This window comes from Lampetra planeri, chromosome 32 (genome assembly GCF_965212315.1).
Source record: "Lampetra planeri chromosome 32, kcLamPlan1.2.h2, whole genome shotgun sequence".
NCBI classification, from domain to species: Eukaryota; Metazoa; Chordata; class Hyperoartia; order Petromyzontiformes; family Petromyzontidae; genus Lampetra; species Lampetra planeri.
In genome coordinates this window covers 4,511,477-4,532,800 of record NC_136138.1, presented here as the reverse complement: position 1 = coordinate 4,532,800, position 21,324 = coordinate 4,511,477, and the positions used below count along the sequence as shown (strand labels likewise).

At 53.2% G+C, this 21,324-nt stretch overlaps 1 protein-coding gene across 5 annotated transcripts in view; it reads left to right on the top strand.

Moving 5' to 3' along the window:
* Positions 1–1,205: 1,205 nt before the first annotated feature.
* The window catches only part of LOC144729345 (inosine-5'-monophosphate dehydrogenase 1-like), a 36,686-nt gene continuing 16,567 nt past the window's right edge, over positions 1,206–21,324 (top strand). The window contains exons 1-6 of one of the 5 annotated variants that reach the window (XM_078609539.1): positions 6,927–7,310; positions 9,895–9,987; positions 11,703–11,801; positions 16,328–16,376; positions 20,361–20,462; positions 20,858–20,932. In XM_078609539.1, the coding sequence (XP_078465665.1) occupies positions 9,911–9,987; positions 11,703–11,801; positions 16,328–16,376; positions 20,361–20,462; positions 20,858–20,932 (402 nt within the window). In that variant the 5' untranslated portion in view covers positions 6,927–7,310; positions 9,895–9,910. Of the gene's footprint in view, positions 1,686–6,926; positions 7,311–9,894; positions 9,988–11,702; positions 11,802–16,327; positions 16,377–20,360; positions 20,463–20,857; positions 20,933–21,324 lie in introns of those variants that run through there. The other 4 variants (XM_078609537.1, XM_078609536.1, XM_078609541.1 and 1 more) reach the window with 4 other exon arrangements.

Sequence of the window (21,324 nt, the reverse complement as noted above, 5' to 3'; positions counted from 1 at the left end):
TGTACACAGGGACACAGACACACTTAGACTCATTCATGTACACAGGGACACACACACACTTAGACTCATTCATGTACACAGGGACACACACACACTTAGACTCATTCATGTACACAGGGACACACACACACTTAGACTCATTCATGTACACAGGGACACACACACACTTAGACTCATTCATGTACACAGGGACACACACACACTTAGACTCATTCATGTACACAGGGACACACACACACTTAGACTCATTCATGTACACAGGGACACACACACACTTAGACTCATTCATGTACACAGGGACATAAACACACACACAGACAAACTTTAATACGTATAATCTCGCACACGGACGCAAATACATAGACAAAGACGAACACGCACACCCGCTACTACTCTCATCTTAGCCACACACCACACGACTCGCATCCCTCTCATCCATAACTCACTCTCTCTCATCCCTCCCTCCCTCCCACCTCTATCATACCTAACTCTCATCCCTCCCATCCATAACTCTCTCTCTCTCTCATCCCTCCCAACTCTCACTCCCGCCTCACATTCCTCCCATCCCTAGCTGCCTGCCATCCCATCAAACCCTCTCATCCCTCGCTCGCGTCCACCCCCTCCACCCACAACTCCCCCCTCCCTCTCATCCCTCGCTCGCGTCCACCCCTCCCTCCACAACTACCCCCTCCCTCTCATCCCTCGCTCGCGTCCACCCCCTCCCTCCACAACTCCCCCCCTCCCTCTCATCCCTCGCTCGCGTCCACCCCCCCCCCACAACTCCCCCCTCTCTTTCATCCCTCGCTCGCGTCCACCCCTCCACCCACAACTCCACCACTCATCCCTCGCTCGCGTCCACCCCCTCCACCCACAACTCCCCCCTCCCTCTCATCCCTCGCTCGCGTCCACCCCCTCCCTCGACAACTCCCCCCTCCCTCTCGTCCACCCCTCCCCCCTCCCTCTCATCCCTCGCTCGCGTCCACCCCCTCCACCCACAACTCCCCCCTCCCTCTCATCCCTCGCTCGCGTCCACCCCCTCCCCCCACAACTCCCCCCTCCCTCTCATCCCTCGCTCGCGTCCACCCCCTCCACCCACAACTCCCCCCTCCCTCTCATCCCTAGCTCGCGTCCACCCCTCCACCCACAACTCCCCCCTCCCTCTCATCCCTAGCTCGCGTCCACCTCCTCCCCCCACAACTCCCCCCACCCTCTCATCCCTCGCTCGCGTCCACCCCCTCCCCCCACAACTCCACTCCTCCCTCTCATCACTCGCTCCCTGCCGTCCCTTCTATCCATAACTCCCATCCCCTCGCTCCCTTCTATCCACCCCATCCCCTCTCCCATCCCTCCCCCTCTCCATCCCTCCCGTCCCCTCACTCCCCTCGCCCCATCCCCCTCACTCCCCGCCTCTCCTCCACTGATACCGGACACATGGAGAAGAGCGGCGGGGAGTGCCACCATCTCTCGGCGGGCGAGCGGTCGGACTCTGGAGAAGGAGGTGGAGGTGGTGGAGGAGGTGGAGGAGGAGGAGGACACAGCCCCGGGTCCTGGCAGAGTTGCTCCTCGAGCGGAGGAGCAGCCCTAGGCTTGGCGAGCCCCAGTTCGACTCCCCTGTGCGGCGGATACGGCACCGCGGCGCAGCGATACAATGCGACCATGCTCCAGGCGGGGTACGAGCGAGAGAGGTACGGGGAGAGGGAGGTGGACTTGTGTGTGTGCGTGTTTGTCGAACTGTGCGGTCCGAGTGTTTACCTGTAAGGTAGACCCACCGGCGGGATGAGAGTGTTTTTTTTTTAAAGGGGGGAGCGTTTGATCAAAATGGGTGCCTATCTCTGGGGGTGAGTGGGTATGAGTTGCGAGCGGTGTGAGATGCATAGCTAGGTGTGAGATGAGAGCGAACCGGTGTGTTCGTACCTGTGTGGTCAAAGTTGGATGAGCGGGCGAGGTACGAGACGGGTAAGGGAAGGAGGCGAACTTGTGTGTTGCCTACCTGTACGGAATGAGTGTAATGTCTAACTTTTGTACGTGGCCAGGTAGGGCACGAGATGAATGGGAGCGAATCTGCGGTCATAATGACTTGCCTACCTTAAATTTTGATTTAAAGCTTTCGTGACTGCAGGGATTCATCTTCTTGGTTCTTTCGGTAAAGTCACGTAGAAGGGAAGTAATAAAATAATAATATTATGTTTTATTTATATTATTTGATTACTTCCCTTCTACGTGACTTTACCGAAAGAACAAAGAAGTTGCCTACCTTAGTCTGCGCTCCTGTGCAGATTACTAAGATCGACGTCTGCCGAGGAAAAACTCAACCTCTGTTTGCCTACCTATGTCATTCATGTACCTACCTGTGTCTGCTCAGTCATTCCTGTTCACCGGTGTCTTCTCGGCTGTATGTGTCTCTCTCTACGCATTTATCACCTTCGTCGTGTTACCTGTGTATCTCACCTGTATGTGCTCATCTGATATCTGTGTGAAAAAAAAATGCATAGCTCATCGGATTCTTACAATCTCAAAAGAAAGATTCTGATATGCCTACGTTTACACGTTTGTGAATACTGTACCTGCTAATGTGTGCCTGCCCACCTTTGTTTGTTCACCTGCTTGTGTTGTACCCGTGTCTCTGTCGACGTGTCTTCTCACCTGTGTCTCTGTCTACCTGTCTTCTCACCTGTATCTCTCTACCTATTTCTACCCACCTGTGTCCGTCTACCTGTGTCTGTTCATCGTCGTCTGTCTGCTCATCTGTTTATTGTTTTTAAATCACTAAACATCTAATGCCATCTGTTGTTATTCCAAGCAAATTATCCATGGGCGGTTCCATACATTTAGGGCACCCTCATAGTCAAAAGATGCAAGGTTACCCTCAGAAGACACATACACGGCATGTCATTTGAAGGGGTAACGAGAGGGTGCAGTGGGATAAGAAGCCTACGTGGGGTAAAATCCTTTCTTTGACCAGGGTAATGTCCCACGCCATACCCTGGCTCGCCAGGAGATTACGGTGCAGTACAACTGAGGACTAGACCTGATTTTGTCTGTGTGGAATAGTCACAGGGGTGGCCGACCTGTAACGGACCAAGAGGCAAAAAGTACCCGTGAGTTCTGCAAAGAACCAACTGTTTGTATGTAAGTGTGTGTGTATTGACAGTTGTCGGCACAGCACGGGAGACATTCATTAATCTTTGCTACTGTGATAGTGCGTTCTACGTTATGCCCCTTCGATAGAGCTGCGTGTGATGGGTTAAAGAGCCGCGTGTGATGGGTTAAAGAGCCGCATGTGATGGGTTAAAGAGCCGCATGTGATGGGTTAAAGAGCCGCATGTGATGGGTTAAAGAGCCGCATGTGATGGGTTAAAGAGCCGCATGTGATGGGTTAAAGAGCCGCATGTGATGGGTTAAAGAGCCGCATGTGATGGGTTAAAGAGCCGCATGTGATGGGTTAAAGAGCCGCATGTGATGGGTTAAAGAGCCGCGTGTGATGGGTTAAAGAGCCGCATGTGATGGGTTAAAGAGCCGCATGTGATGGGTTAAAGGGCCGCATGTGATGGGTTAAAGAGCCGCATGTGGCTCGGGAGACGTCACTTGGCCGCCGCTGGGATAGAGCGTTTCGCCCTCACACGTGGGTTTTCTCCATGGTGCTCCGGTTCTCTCCCGCATGTAAACGCTCGTGAATTGGCCACTAACACCTTAATATATAGAGGACCGCAGAGCTTGGCCAATTGTTGGCTGCCTTTCCCCGCTCGTCTGTGGTTCTTCTCTGTTTGCAAGCGAGCAAACGCTGTGCGGCTGCGGCAGTACGTCACAAGTTGCAATTAAATAACAGACACGGTATGTGGAGGTCTTCGTCGAGCAGAGGATCGACCATGGCAGCGGATAATCGTGTCTGTTACACTTGGGCTAATGGAACACTCGGGATTGACGGGAGAGGACGGGAGAGAACAAGGGAGACACACAGCGAGGATAAGGATTTGAGTTAAATACAGCGCTTAAATTCCGCAGCAGCATCGGGAACATCTTAACGCGCTTGTATGTACAGTATGTTGAACTTCTTTCGCGCCGTACCTAGCCAACCGCTGTTATCGGAGGTGCGGCCGGAGAACAACAAACTAAACACAAAACGCAGTTCTAAAGAAATGAGTGTTCAATTTAGATTGAAAAGTTCATTACTTCGGTGGCTTCCAAATATCGGAAGAGCGTTCCAGACGGCCACAGAAGCGCATCTTAAAGCGCGCGATGCAGTGACCGACGCTACGAACGAGACCGAACACGCGGGACCGACACAGACGAAACGCAGCCTGGATGGCGTCTTCCATCGATATCACGGCTCTTCTCTTTCTGCTGCTTGTCTCGCATTTACTCGACTTGGGAGTTTCCTCCCGTCCACGTTGTCTATTTTTTGAGGTTCGTATAACACTGGTCACACACTTTTTCTGGCATAAGGTATTACAACGGTTTTCATGTAATTTTGGGGTGCTGATTCCAAATCTGGCATCAGTTTTTGTCTATCACATCAGGTTTTTGAGATATCAAATATTGCATTTTCAATAAAAACTGCGGAAGAAAAATATTAAATGAATGTGGATATCTACATAAAATTATATTATAAACACACTATCCTAAAAATACAGCACCATATTTTAACACTAAAGCAGTCACTGACTCGCAACAACTTGGAATCATAAGTGACAGAGTTAATTTCGGGTAAAATCAATGAAAATGGGGTATGCCGATAGCATAAAAATGATGTGATAGAGCAAATCTGAGATCAGATTTGGAATCAGCACCCTGAAATTAGTCTAAAACAGCTGCAAAAGTCCAGGCCAGAAAAAAATGTTTTTTTGTTGACCAGTGTAATTATTGAACCTCGCTCCATTCAACAAACGTGTTACAATGCCTTGCCTGTTACACGTCAAGTACAGGAGTGCTGTTTGTTGCTGGGCGCATGGCGTGTGTTCGTGACTCATTCTTGGGCTTCCAAAACCGTGATTCATAACTGGTATCCTGTGGGGTAGATCGTGTAGTGTCCAGTAGAATATAAATGTTTAAATACAGCCTGCCACCACCCAGATCAATCAAAGCAAGTTGTCACGTGGGCAAATCTGACAACTGAAAATGGTTACAAATAATTTTTGTTACAATTTTGCCCGACGTTTCGCTGGAGATTACATCCAGCTTAATCAGGTGTGAAGAAAGCCTCGTCGCTCACGTGTGCGGGAAGCCTTTGGCGAGTCTCAAGACGTCCTTTCAGGAGGGTCCTGCTCGGTTTTGTTTGCATTTGGTGGGTGGGTGATGTTCCTGCTGTGTTGGATTCAAACGCGGTGTTTTGCAGGTATTGCAATCATCGCTTCAGTCGGATCGAAGGGGCGTTCCACGTGTTTTAGATTCCTGAACCTTGCAAGCAGGGTAGATGAATCTACAGGAGGATGGGCCAAAATTCAGGACCACAGGGTTATGTTATCTATTATTTTCTTGCTGGGGTTGCCCCACCTGATGATGATTGCTTGTGTTGCGATCGAAACGTCGTGATCTATTATTTTTCTACCTGCGTGACTTTTACCGAAAGAACCAAAGAGTATATAAATCACGTAGGGTTGTCTTATTTTAACACATGTTCAAATTGGCTGCCATTAAAATTCATGTACGCATTAATTATCTTTTGAAATGAATTTAGGACGTTTTTTAAAGAGTACAGCTGGCATCTTTATCCTACATAAAAACTAATTTAACTCTTTCGTCTTTAGTCAGTTTTGTTAAACATGTTAAATGTCATCTGAAAAGGGAAACATGAACATTGATATTAATAATAACAGAACACACATTAACTTAAAGAATAAGCAATTACAACGTTTTAAAGCAAGTGTTAAAATAAAATAAATAACCCGGTTTGTCCTGACGTTTGGGCCACTCTGTATAGGAGACAATAATCGTCAGATCTCAGAAGCTACTGAGCGGGGTGGAGACTGGAGAGTGCTTGGATGTGTGACCGTCATGCACAGGAGTCGTTAACCACAAAATAACAAGGCCACTGTTTTAAGTTTGGTTTAAAAAAAAATCTCAATATATCAAGAGCCGCAATGCCATGCGATAAACATAAATAACGGGATGAATCAGTCCTTAAAGAGCCTGAGGCTACAGACACCTGATCATGCACAACAAACTGGTTTTCGGCTGAAGAGATGCAGATGTCAATGCTAATTTCCTGGGGTGATCGGGCTTTTTGCCAAGTTCAGCTCCAAATCTTTGGAACAACGCTTTGTCTTTTGCTGACAAGACAACCAGTCGTTCGATATATTTAAGTCCGTCCTGAAAACTCACCCCTTGAAACCGGCCTTCACTGCGTTCCATACACGGACGCGCACTGGGATCTGCGGATGAAACGTGCCGTTGCAAATGTTTTTTTTATTAATTCGTGCAGTTAAAATCACATCGTTACATCAATTGCCATTGTCAAATGGGGGGGGGGAGTGGGCGGGAGGTGAGGGGGAGAGAGGTGGGGGGAGATGTGGGGGGGAGATGTGGGGGAGATGTGGGGGAGAGGTGGGGGAGGGTGGGGGATGGGGGAGAGGTGGGGGGGAGAGAGGTGGGGGGAGGTAGAGGGAGGTAGGGGGGAGAGGTGGGGGGGGAATGGGGGAGAGGTGGGGGGGGGGAATGGGGGAGAGGTGGGGGGGGGGGAATGGGGGAGAGGTGGGGGGGGGAATGAGGAGAGGTGGGGGGGGGATGGGGGAGAGGTGGGGGATGGGGGAGAGGTGGGGGATGGGGGAGAGGTGGGGGATGGGGGAGAGGTGGGGGATGGGGGAGAGGGGGAGATGTGGAGAGGGGGAGAGGTGGGGGGGGTCCAGGTGTTCGCGTTTTTTAATTGTGACGTGACCGCCGTTGAATCGCGGGGGTGGTCAGTGGGGGGGGGGCGCTGTTTGACTCCACGCGGTATCCGTACGGCCGCGTCACAGGGACGACCCCCGACCCCGGGGCTGTCGAAGGAAAACAAACGTGGCCGCGTGAGTAGAGCCGATCCCGAGGAGGGAGTTTGAGAGAATTGGAGACCCATTGGAGAGAATCGTGGAGCTGCTGGAGAGATCCCCCGTTACGGCGGGAAACCCCGACGGGGAAGACGAGTTGCGTTGCAGCAGGGAGCAAGAGAAACCCGCCCCAGAAGAGACAGACGCAGCCCGAGCCCGAACGGGATCTCATCTGGACACGGCACGGGCGAACCGAGCAAGTTCCTCGTTGAACGGAAGAGAAAACAAACAGAGCGGAGCCTTTAGCCGCAGTCGAACTGGACCGGTTCGCAGCCTCGCCTCGCGCCGCCAGTGAGGGATCTGCACCTCTCCACACACACATATACACACACACACGTGTTCACCCTCTACACACGTGTTCACCCCTCTACGCACCTGTTCGTATTCACTCCACACACACGCGTGTACACCTCCACACACACACGCGTGTACACCTCCACACACACACGCGTGTGCACCTCCACAAACACACGCGTGTGCACCTCCACACACACACGCGTGTGCACCTCCACACACACACGCGTGTGCACCTCCACACACACACGCGTGTGCACCTCCACACACACACGCGTGTGCACCTCCACACACACACGCGTGTGCACCTCCACACATACGCGTGTGCACCTCCACACACACACGCGTGTGCACCTCCACACACACACGCGTGTGCACCTCCACAAACACACGCGTGTGCACCTCCACACACACACGCGTGTGCACCTCCACACACACACGCGTGTGCACCTCCACACATACGCGTGTGCACCTCCACACACATACGCGTGTGCACCTCCACACACACACGCGTGTGCACCTCCACACACACACACGCGTGTGCACCTCCACACACACACGCGTGTGCACCTCCACAAACACACGCGTGTGCACCTCCACACACACACACGCGTGTGCACCTCCACACACACACGCGTGTGCACCTCCACACACACGCGTGTGCACCTCCACACACACACACGCGTGTGCACCTCCACACACACACGCGTGTGCACCTCCACACACGCGTGTGCACCTCCACACACACGCGTGTGCACCTCCACACACACACACGCGTGTGCACCTCCACACACACACGCGTGTGCACCTCCACACACACACGCGTGTGCACCTCCACACACGCGTGTGCACCTCCACAAACACACGCGTGTGCACCTCCACACACACACACGCGTGTGCACCTCCACACACACACGCGTGTGCACCTCCACACACACGCGTGTGCACCTCCACACACACGCGTGTGCACCTCCACACACACACGCGTGTGCACCTCCACACACACGCGTGTGCACCTCCACACACACACGCGTGTGCACCTCCACACACACGCGTGTGCACCTCCACACACACACGCGTGTGCACCTCCACACACACACGCGTGTGCACCTCCACACACACACGCGTGTGCACCTCCACACACGCGTGTGCACCTCCACACACACACGCGCGTGCACATTCTACACTTCGCATGCAACAATTTGTTCCGTGAAGTCTGCGGAGCGGAGCGATGAAGATGAGAAGAAATCGGAGGTCCAAGAGAGTAATTTAAAGTAGGACAGGGAAGCGTATTGTTTTTATCCCAACTATCCAGAGATGTGGGGCCGCCACACGGAACGACTTTGAACATAGTTTGGTTCTTGCACAGTGCGGGACATTTGAGCATGAACAGTGGGAGGAGCATCTGTGACCCCCCCCCCCTTACCTGTCCAACAACGTACCTGTACACACAGGGACATGTGTGCCCGCGGGTGCGTAACCCTCCCGTGCGTAAGGTAAACAGTCTCCACTCCCTTACCTGTACACACGTGCAGTGTTGATCAACTACACCTGTACACATGTGCAGCGCTGCTCTCCACACACACCTGTGGCACCTATCGGCACGTCCTGCTCGTGTGGATGTGTGTGCACATATTCCGGTGTGTAGCGGTGAGCGCGCTGCGTGCTACGAACCCGGCGACCCGACTTCGATTCGCGACCAACGCCGGTGACGAATTATCTGAACCGGTTTCTGGGCCTCACCTAGGTCTACTCGGCCTCAAATGAGTTACCTGGTGCGGTGTGTAGTAAACATCGCCACTGGGGAGACAAAGGCGGCCGGGCGTGGTGCTGGCAGACCCACTGCCTCGTGTGCCGTGCCGGCCTTTCATAGGTGCTCGCTAACAGCACTTGCCCCAATATTCTTTGAAGGCTATATGGGGGATCTTTGTTTATGTGCATATTGTAGGGAGCGGTATTGTGACTGCTCTACGAACCCGGCGACTCGACTCCTGGGCTTCCCAATAGGTTCGGTGTCTAAACAATAGCACTGGGGAGACAAAGGCGGCCGGGCGTGGCGCTGGCCACAAACTCGTCGTGGTATCGGCCTTAATAGGTGCTCGCTAACAGCACTTGCCCCAGCAGTATGCTAAACGATATTACATTGGATATTTATCTTGAGCACCTGTGTACACGTGCTATAGACCTTGACACGCACACACCCTGTGTACACCTCTTGCCTGTGCACACGTGGACTTGTTCACGCACGGTATGTGGGTCATGTGTCACGTACACACGTACACACGTGCGCATGTACCTGTCCACACCCCTGCACGCCAAATGCACGCAAGAAATCCGTGTCTGAATTGTTTTTTTTATTGTGGACCTACGGACCGCAAATCAATGCCGAGGTGCGATCCCACTGAGGCACTGTGCCTCGTGCCTTCGAGACCCGAACGTGCCTGTGCCTGTGTCTGAGTACGTAGGGAGCGGTACTGTCGCAGCTCGTGCGCTGCGCCACCAACCCGCTTGTCCGAGTTCGATTTCTGCTCATGGCCAACACAGCGACGATTATCTAAACCGGTTCCTGGGCCTCTCCTAGGTTGACTCGGCCTCCGATGAGTACCACCGGGGAGACGAAGGCGGCCGGGCGTGGTGCTGGCCACTCCCTCGTGCGCCGTGCCGCCCTCCATAGGTGCTCGCTAACAGCACTTTGTTAAAGGCTATACGGGGGATCTTTGTCTCTGTGAGTTTGTATCTGCAGCGGTAGTGCAGTGGCCAGCACGCTGCGCTATGGACCCCGCAACTCAAGTTCAGTTCCTGTCCATGGCTCACATGTGTGGCGTGTCATAATCTCAGCCCCGGTGCAGAACCCGGCGACCCGAGTTCGGTTCGCCACGGTGGCGAGATGTTAACTACCTCACCTGGTATGCAGGAGGTCGTAGGTTCGATCCCGACTCTGACATTTGGATATTTGGAGTTTGCGTGTTCTCCCTGTGGTTGCATGGCGTTTTCTCCGGGTCCTCCGGTTTTTTCCCTACACATTTAGAAGCAACATGCGTTTCGAGTATTTGGCTACTATACATTTGCACGTGATAAGCCACTCCGTTGAACTATCATTTGTGGCCAGGTCGCTTCGGAAAAAGAGCTATACAGCTCAGTGGGCCTTACCTGGTAAAATAAACGATAGTTTAGTTTTATAGTTTAGATTCCCAGCCGCGGCTAACATTAGCGGCGAGTGATATCTGAACCGGTTCTAACTGCGCCTTAAATGAGTAATTGTACCTGATGCGCGCTGTGTACCTGGTACGCTGTGTACCTGATGCGCGCTGTGTACCTGGTACGCTGTGTACCTGGTACGCTGTGTACCTGGTACGCTGTGTACCTGGTACGCTGTGTACCTGGTACGCTGTGTACCTGGTAGGCTGTGTACCTGGTACGCTGTGTACCTGATGCGCGCTGTGTACCTGGTACGCTGTGTACCTGGTACGCTGTGTACCTGGTACGCTGTGTACCTGGTACGCTGTGTACCTGGTACGCTGTGTACCTGGTACGCTGTGTACCTGGTAGGCTGTGTACCTGGTACGCTGTGTACAACATGGGCAGTGGGGGCACGAGGAGTGGCAGGCAGTGGCGGTGGCCCAGAGCATAATCTAACGTGCATACAGACGGGGGGGCGTGCTTCCTGCTTCCCTACGAGTCTCTGGTTTTTATCGTCCCTGGCTCGTAAAACACATACGTGTATGTCCAAAAACGAAGCACGTCCGTCGCTAACATTGGCCCTTCTTCATAGCACATGCAGAGGCCGGAGAAACCAAGTGGATAATGAGCGTTCGACACTCCCCTTGGTTACACCATGGGGCCTAATAATGATTATTTGTGGGGTTTTCTTGGTGTATGAATAGTTACCTATTAGGAGCTATTGAGTAACAGGATAACCCTTCAATAATCAGAACGTATCATTATTAAATATACTGCTTTGTATTACAAATACAATTAAAACAATATTGCTGGCACATTGCATTGTGGGTGGACTCCATGGTAGTGAGGTCAGCGAGAGGACCATTGTCAGAATCCTCTTAGTGATGCATTCCTGGGTCCAACTGTCATTTTTGTAGAGCCATAGGGGAAGCCTCAAGAGGGGACATGCAAATATTTTAGATTCTCGAACCTTTTAAGACAATAATCGGTGTGACAAAACAGGAAATCACAAAACACAACGTTATCTCATTATTATATGGCAATTCTTAGTCCGTGTCTGGTGTTTTTTTGTTTTATTGGGCTGTGTAGCTGGTCGCATCCCATGCCACCCCCCCCACGCCTAAACAGGCGCTCGCTAACGGCAATTGTCCTCACCATTGGTCGGTTAAAGGCTACGTGTGGGGGGGGGGTGTCTCTGTGTTCTCCCAGCATGGCGGATTACCTCATCAGCGGTGGGGCCGGGTACGTCCCAGAGGATGGACTCACGGCCACGCAGCTCTTCGCTGGCACCGACGGACTCACCTACAAGTAACTCAACGCACGACGACAACAACAACAACAGCCGTTTTCCACTAAGTGGCGGTGATGTCATCACTTCGCTTGTGCCAGGTTAGGTGCACTTGGAGTGGCAAAAGCTTACTGGTGGCAGGAGGTCATCGGACAGACCAAGGTGCCATGAGTTGACTAAATGATATGACTGGCAGATCCACCACCTGTGTTCCCCACTGCCAACTTGCTGCGATATAGCCACCCGGCACTCCGGTCATTGTTGTGAGCGTCACTCCTACACCCTCCATTGTTGTTGAAGGGCGACTGTCTCCAACTGCCCAGTAGCGTCCTGCACTACTAACCTCCCCCCAAAAAGACCAATCTTGACACCGCTGGTACCAGTCATCAGCAAGTCCAATCAGCTCCACATCCTCCTGTACCGCGCATCACTCCATCTCTTCTCTAGCCCGTGACACGCCCGTTTAGGCCCCTCTTTCCGGCCAAACAGAAGCTGTTTGGGCATGCGGTGGCTGGCCATGCGAGCTACATGACCCAGCCAACGCAGGCTTGCCCGCCAGAGGGGCTCGCTGATGGGACTCTGTCCAGATACTTCAAGGATCTATGAGCTCTTCACACAACCTAGTCTGGTTTAACCAAGGATGGATCGTGTTAAGGCCAGCCTGAATGTCTCGAGGCACGGGTACGTGTAGTGAAACATACGCGTAGCACCAGGCTAGGATGGGCAGTATCTAAAATTTGAAATGTAATTCCAATTGTAATTGGTATCTAACATTACAACTGATACTTTTAATTGGTAAATTGTATCTATCTGCATTACATGACCCAAGGTTAATTGGTGATTTGTATCTCCATGAGAGATTCTCTGTAAATTTGTGATTTTAAATGTATTTTGCCCATCTTTGTGGGGCACAGAAAATACGAAACTTGCAAATGATGCCACATAAAACGTAAATGATTGCTTTCTCAAGTAAAACGATAGTGAAGATATTCTTGGTTCTTTCGGTAAAGTCACGTAGAAGGGAACAATAAAATAATAAAAATATAAAACAATACAATTCTCACGACGTTTTGATTGCAACACAAGAAATCGTCATCAGGTGTGAAAACAACAGCAAGAAAATTTGAAAAAAGTGGCGTTTTTTTCTTATTCTTTCCCTTCTACGTGACTTTACCGAAAGAACCAAGCATATGAATCCTTGCAGTCACGAAAGCTTTAAATCAAAAGATAGTGAAGATGTAGAATGCATCGTCGGTTTTACTTGCTAGTTGGAGTAATCGGTAACTGAGTGATGCGGCCCCATCATCATCATCATCCTCGTCGTCGTCGCCATCATCATCGTCGTCGCCATCATCGCCATCATCATCATCGCCATCATCATCATCATCGCCATCATCATCGCCATCATCATCGTTGTCTCCATCATCATCATCATCGCCATCATCATGGTCATCGTCACCACGAACCTCATACGGGATAAACGCGTGACTGCGGTGGCAGAGCACGAGCAGAAGGAGACTGAGTCCACCAGTGGGGAACAGATCCAACAGTACAATCAGCATGAAAAGGCATACATCTGCAAGGAATACGCAACTTTATATAATTCAAAAGCATGGTTAATACACTACCCGGATAATCCTTTCACGGATAATAATCGAGAGTTATCTATACTTAGCGCTGAGGGATTAAATTTTTTTTTATCTCCCAGGTGTCCAAGGGTCCTGTTGATGCTTTTGAAATGTAGGGGGGCAGACTGCCTAGGCTGCAGTGGATGCTTGGCCACCACTGGTTTCACCTCCATGCGTTTCACCGAGAGGGCATCATCAGGAAAATATTCACACCACTCTATAATTTACAGATCCACACCCCTCTAGATATAAATCCACGCCGGTCTCGATTCTACAGATCTACACGCTCTGGGTTATAGAATCATGCTACTCTCGATCAGGGATTGGCACTGGATGCTTGCCACGATAGACCACACAGCCTCACACCGCCGTGCATCCTCTAAATCCTCGGCACCGTAGATTACGCTGATTCTCGCCACTGTATATTCGACAAATTAACTCCACTGTAGATTCCCGCTTGAGGTGCACCGACCTTTGAACCAAACAACCAATTAGTGCCGCTCCCATGGGTCGGCCCCCACTTCCCGGGGCTGCCAGTCGTCGGGGCAGGAGTGGACTTTGCTCTCCGTGTCCCCGAGTGTCCCCCTTTCCTCTCCAGGGACCGTCAGCGGTCCTTATTACCGTAATTTACAGACTGCGCCGCGGCTCTGCTGGTCCTCTAAGCGACCGGTGAAGTCGCCGAGTGATTTGGCTTTTCGTGGAAGCCAAACGGATAGCGTGGAGAAAACCCACGGCTGCAAAGAAACACGGAGAGGTTCATGCCTCTGAGAAGCCGGCCACGCACTCTCCACTTGCCGTGCCGGGGAGACCGAATCGAAGCGGCGACCTCTGGATTGCAAGTGCAGTGCGCCGACCGTGACACCGCTGTGGCAGCAATCCCACGCTTGTGTGCAGTGCGCTCGCATCCAGCTCTCGCTGTATCTCCCCCGCGCGACGCATTTCCGCTGTAGTCGTAACGACACGCGACCAACTCATCTTGGCGTCGGCACACGAGATGGATTTTCGCGAGCCAGCGTGATAATGGCGCTGTCGTTTCTCTTCTCCGGACCTTCACGGAGAGGGAGATGTTACAAACTCCACGGATTGCGACGGCGGGCTTTGAGAGTCTTCGTTCGTAATTGACTGGTGACGGCATAACCATCGCCCCTTGGCAACGCGGCAGCGAAAGGGCGAACAGCTGTGTCGGAGGGAGGTGATGGTGGTGGGGTAGCAGGGCCTAGTGCGGGAGAGAGAGAGGGAGGCACCGGATTATCCGGATTTACTCCGTAAAAAGCAGATAAATTTATCGCGAGCAGCGTAAGCAGATCGGCGTGAATGTCCTGCGGCCACCCTTGAGCACCGCGGGCCATCGCCGAGGTTCACCGGCGAGTTTGGTGTCGACTCAACGTTCGACCTCGCGGTCGACAAGGCTTGCACCGATTAGCCAATTTTAGGAACGATACTTGTTTTCTTTTTTGCGATAGAAGAATAAAATCGATTTAGAAGGATTGATGACCCATGACGATACGTGAACGTTTTCATCGAGGATAGCGTCGAGAGCCGATGATCCGCATCGGAGTGGGATTGTAAAAAAAATGTAACTCGACAAACGAGAAATAATACAGGCGTTGACAACGAGACCAAAAAGAATCAATGCCTGAATCGAATCAATGATCACTGATCACATCTATGTAAGTCTCTGGGTCGCTACGTGAGTCTATAGGGTCTCTTTGCAAGTCTATGAGTCTCATCAGTGGTGTCGCGTGGCCAGCATGGGCGCTGTCCAATTTCCTCCCTCTTGGTACGCCTACGCCTGGCCCCCTCGGGTGCCCCACGGGCGGTTGCACTGCCTGCACACTCGATAGCTACGCCACTGGGTTGAAACATTTATGTACGTGGATTCGACCGCTGGTAACCGAGAAGAGGCGTTATCTGTTAAACTCCCGGTTACGACCTCGTTATCTTTTTTACGCCATCAGCTTATCGGTTGTGACGTGGTTACCGCACGGCTTGGTCCGCCATCACGGTGGTTATCTTGAACTATTCGTTTAATTATCTGGGGGACGTCTCGCCGGGCAGGGCGTGATCGTGATTACGTGCGTGCGAGCGAGCCGACGTTTTGTGACGCCAGCAATGGTGGATCGATCATACAATTGTGAAACTCTCGAAACCTTGCGAGCCTGCGGGTTGTCCAGGATGCCGCAGTGCAGCAAGAGGGTTTGTGAACACCCAACTTTTGAGTGTTGTCCCTTGGCAAGCGTGCTGGTGGGTTTTCTCGAGGTACCCGTGCAGAACAAACGGGACGCGTGGCGCGGATAAGGATTTGCATTCGGCGCTTAAATGTAGCAGAATCTTAAAGCGCTTACGGACATTACAAACGAGGCCAGGTACACACGGCCACTTGTTCATATCGGCACCTGGTTTTACGATAGATCACCTCTACGAGAGTTACCGTGACCCCCCGCTTCAGGCGGACAGACCTAATGCATTAATGCTTTCAAACGTACACCTGTTCACCTGATCGATTAATCTTCCTGTCACTTGGTCACCTTGGTATCCAATCACCTTATCTATTAATATACTGGTGACCTTGTTATGGGATCACCTGATCAATGAATATCAAGGTCACTTGGTCATCGGATCACCTTATCAATGAAAATACTCATCACCTGGTTACCCATTAGTCTGGCCACGTACCCTCCTGTGTAATACATTAGCCGGCAATGCTGCGAATGCGCACACACACACACGTGGGAACACTGGAGCTTTATGTGGCCAGTATCAGAATAAAACTTTTCCGCGTGCTCCCATAATTTATTTTCGCGAGCAACCCATGTGTGTTTCTCCATGCCGCCCTTGGGGGTGGAAGATGCCGATGCGGTGCGCGTGCCACACCTAACCGCCTCCCTCCCCTCTCCGCCTCCCTCCCCCGATTTCAGTGACTTCCTCATCCTGCCCGGATTCATCGACTTCACCGTGGAGGAGGTGGTGAGTGGTGCCCGCCCTCACCGCCGGCTTCACACGTCACACGCCACGGATGTCACCTGCGGACGGGAATCGAACTTGCGTCGCCGGGTTGGGTAGCGCAGTGCACTCACCACTGCGACACCGCTCCCCAAAACATTGTTGTCCTTCCGCCGTGCCTCCGATTAGCACGGTTGGCTACGTACGGTACGAAAGACGTTCAACATACATACATTGTTCACGTATGACGGAGACAAAGATCCCCCGGTATCACCAGATTTCTTAGTGCAGCATGCCAGCCACTGCACTACCATTTGTGCGCACACACACACGCGCGGCACATTGTCCCTTAATTTTAAATCACCCTGAGCGCACCCGATTCCGTTGGGATCACGGAAGCTCAGCAGGTCTGAGCCTGGAGAGCGCTTGGACAGGCGACCACCGCGCAAAGTTGGAGCCACGAGCTCCATCCAAGCGCAGGAGGAGTGAGATGGACGGTAGCAGCGTTGAGCCATGACGGATCGCGACGGCGGAAGCATGCATCCAGTGGACCATGGCTGATTATGAAGATGATATGACACTGTGTCTCTACCTGTCACTGCAGGGTGGCGGTCGGGGGTAATGCTTCTATTACGGGGGCAGCAGTGCTGTGGGCAGGCGGCTGGGAGCCTGTGAGTTGCCGCCGGGGAAGCTTAAAACCAAAATAAGTCGGTGACGTTGCTCTTGTGGTTTCATCCTGGATTGTGCCGGGTGGGTGTTGAGGGTTTAGGTGGTGAAGATGGAAGAGATCTGGGTGGGGGGGGCTCTCACCCGTAACCTCGTTAGCGGGGGGGGTGCAGTCGTTAATCCCGGCCACTCACTCGCCGTAGCATCGGCCTCTCAAACGGAATTTGGGACGGACATCGGCGGTTGTTAACACCGCGGTTGAGCACGGGTGACCCCGCAGAGGAGAGGGAGGGGGGGGGCGGCGTGCGTTTTCGAGGATCGGGGGTGGGAATCCATTAGGATTAGGGAGGCGAGATCAGGGTCGGGTTAGGCTTGGCGTGCGAGTGATCCGCACGGAATCGGCCGTGCATTCATTCGCTGTTAAGCGTTTAAATCCCTGGCTGGTGAGACGCCGTCGGCTGCCCGCTATTCTCACGACCGCCGATCGTGAGAGGCGCGCTGGGCCCGTGTTCCGAGTGCGGCGGTTCTTCTACTTCTGGATGTTGCTGTAGAGCAGCGGCTGTGATGCTACATATCAAGGTGGTTGATGAGCAGAGTGATTGTGTCAGGAGTAGCGGGGTGGTGGACACATCCCATGGTCTCTTTTCTGGGGTGTCCGCATCTGCCGTGGAGTGTGGCAGTGCACGCCTACGATGTTGTAAGGGTTGACGGATTGCAGAATGACTTGCTGGCATCCACAACACCCACTGGGCTGCGAGGTTGTCACGAGTAGGCACTGCAGAAAGCCGATTCCTGAACCTGTGTACGCAGATTTCTGAGTGTTTTGTCCTTGTATGTGCAGGTTTTCTCCGTCTACTCCAGTTTTGTCCCACGTGAAGCAAAACCACTCCGGGCCAGACATCCCAATTCAATGCTTGCCAGGTGTTGTAAGCGTGGTGCTTCGAAGGGTGTGCAGGTGATGGCAGTGCCGAGTGCAACTCCCCCCCCCTCCCGCTCTCTCGTACGCAGCAACGCGGGTGCTGGGTTTTCTCTATAGTTCTCCGGTTTTCATACGAAGCCAAACGCTCATTCGTAATATTCGTGGCCAACGGTTCCCAGCGCAGCAGGATCCCGAGACTCGGTGAGGCCCTCCTAGGAGAGTCCTAGGCACTGTAGTGGTTTAATTTCTACGCGGGCACGAGGGGGGGGGGGGGCAAGCAGTTGAGCAGTCCGGGAGTGTGAGCAGCGTCGGCCCAGTTGCGACGGTGGGGACGCGCGGCCCAGCGATGGACGCAGCCGTCCTCTTTAATTATTTAATTGCCGCTTGTTCTCTTTAATTGGGATCTCTCTGAAAGTGCACACGGCGGAGGAGGGAGGTGAAGGGAGGTGTGCGGGGAGGGGGGGGAGGCAGGGGGATCGCGCGGCGAGAGAAGGCACCGCCGCCGTAGCGCGCCTGTCCGGACATGCGGCGCTTTGGAAAAATCGGAAAAAAAAATATCGCGGGATCGCACCCCCCACCCCACCCACCCCTCCCCCCCCAACTCCGACACACACGGCCACCTTCGCGACGACCGTGTGACATGCACGTTCCAACGACGAGCGCGTCGACTAAAGCGGTGGTGCTCACAGACGGCGATCTCTGGCTGCTTGGGGATTCGAGTCGCCGGCTCGTCGCACGCGACGTTCCAGCTCCGGAAGTAATAGCCCCTCCCCCGGTGGCGGAGCCGCGGTGGTGAAGCCGTGGCTAATTGGCGTTAATTGGCGCCGGGTCTGCTGTGGGTAACGCGGAGGTGGGGCGGCGGTGGGGGGGGGGGGGCAGGCAACTGGTGCGCCCTGCTGGGACACGCACCCGGTCCCCGCGTCTCGGGCACGCTGGCAAAGACGCGCGATAAAAATAGACCCCCCCCCCCCCCCCCCCGAGTTGATGGCGTCCCTTACGCAGCGCGTCCACCCTGCGGTTCACTCGTCGTCATCTTCATCTTCAGTCGTGATCTGTCCGCTGCTGGATAAATACCTCCCTACCCCCTCAACATGGGCGCCATCGCTCCCTCCGGCACACAAACCGATCTCACTTCTTCATTGACCCTCGAGCGCGATGTCCTTTCGTCACGATTACGTCACGAAAGGATTGTCTTATTCGCTAAACTCTGGGCTCTGCCGTCGAAATATGGACTCTTTACCACCGACTCTGGACCGTTGACTCTGGACATGCAAACCGAGCAAACATTGTTCGCACGCTCTGCAGACCTGCGGTGCGTTATTAAACGGCAGGCTTTGTGGACATGTATCTGCGTGCATGGGACATCTTCCCCTCTCCTGCAGGACCCGCCACCATTGCGTAACTCTCCGTGGGGGCTTAATTCCTCGCTGGATATTTGTGCATGTCCCCTTGCAGACCAGAGTAAGTGGCTCGCTACCAGTAAGGCACGTCTGGAGCGAGAGCTGTACTGGATGTGGTGTGCTGGGTTCGCATGATTTTTGGGTTGCCGACCCAGACAGGCCCGGCTGAAATGAAGCCCCGATCGCATCCACGTTTCAAGTTTATTTTGTTGAACAAGGTGACAACTCAGTGGATCATGATAATCCGCTGCCTGTACGTGTTTATACTGAGAGCAGTACAAATAGTACAGGGAGGGTTAAGTGTTGACTGCAACAACTTTCAGGATCTGGCAGAAGCAAGGAAGTGACGGCAAGGTTTGGCAGCATCAACGGCTTTGTCGGCGATGACCCCTTACGTGGCTTCGGTAAAACCCTCCCGCAAATATCCGCCCCAAAGCTCATTCACGAAGATTTGCAGGGTCATGAGGCGGCTCTCAAAGCGCCGTTCAGCCTCCTGTGCGGCGGCGGTGGTGGTGCGCCCCTCCCCTAAGCCGGCGGGCGGTGACTTCCCCGGTGAGCCGGTGGCGACACTTACGCCGGTTCCTCCACCAGGCGGCAGATGCAGCCACCGTAGCATGCGCCAACTGTAATAATACGACAATGGTAATCAGAATAATTTGTTTATTTGGCCACGATTGCCACACTAAAGTCCGAAAACTTTCATCAGGAGGGTCGTTCCTTTGGGATGCTTGGCCGTCATCCATTTTGTGTCGCACGGCTTTAAAGCAACTTCTTCACCACCGCCGTGGAAGCACACACGTCGTGGGCAGGAGAAGAGGCCAGTGTGGCAATACCCTCTGTCTTCGCCAGCTGTGCAGTTCCCACGTCTTGGTGCCACCCCGTGGTTGCACCGACCGGGAAGCAATGGCGAGATACGGCCGTACTCTCACTGGTGCCAGCCACGATGCGCCCTCAGTCTCGGTGATTCGATGACGCGCTGGTTAACGGTGATCCCTTCCCCCCCCCCCCCCTTTTTCCACCGAGGACCTGACGTCGGCGCTCACCAAGAAGATCACGCTCAAGACGCCGCTCGTCTCCTCGCCCATGGACACCGTCACCGAGTCCGACATGGCCATCGCCATGGCGGTGAGAGCGGCGCAAATTTTCTCACCCAGAGTTACCCGGGCTCACCGATAGTTACCCGGGGTCACCGATAGTTACCCGGGGTCACCGATAGTTACCCGGGGTCACTTGAATGGGTCTCACTTTCATCACGCAGTATGAGAGGCAAATGTTCTCTGAACCTGTCCTGGGCCTTCCCCTGGGTAAACTCGGCCTCAAGAATTTGAGCACCTTTTGCGGTGCGATATGGTGTCAACATCAGCTGTGGGGGACAGAGGAGCCGGCGTGGTGCTGGCCACACCACCCTCTCGTGCTCTGTGCCGGCCTTCATCGGTGCTCACGAACAGCACTTGCCACAACAATGTCTTAAGGCTACATGGGTATTGTGGGGGGGGTGGTGTTTGTTTTTGTGTGAGCAGCTGATGGGCGGCATCGGCTTTATCCATCACAACTGCACCCCCGAGTCCCAGGCTCACGAAGTGCACCAGGTCAAGGTACGACGCGCAACATCGCCACCCTCTCTTTTTAAAAATCAAACAAACCCATCCTCTCTCTTAGGAAATCTCTCTCCCAGTTTCACCCCGATTGTGCTATCGGCACCAAGTCACGAGTTTAATAATTTATTGAGAATTCTTGCAGGGCAGTGCAAACCCCTCTCCCCCAACTTCTGCGGTTGGTAACGGCCAACAGAAGCGGATATCCATTGAGTGATAATGATTTTCCTCCGCCACGATTCTACGAACCGTCATGATCTTGAGGTCACGTAATTGAAGGGCAAATTAGTATAATGTTTTGCCTCGTTTGTGCTTTTCCTTGCGTTTGGCGGCGGCAATTTGTTCCGGAGCAAAGCGCCATTGGTCGTGGTCTGCTGGCCACGATGAGAGGG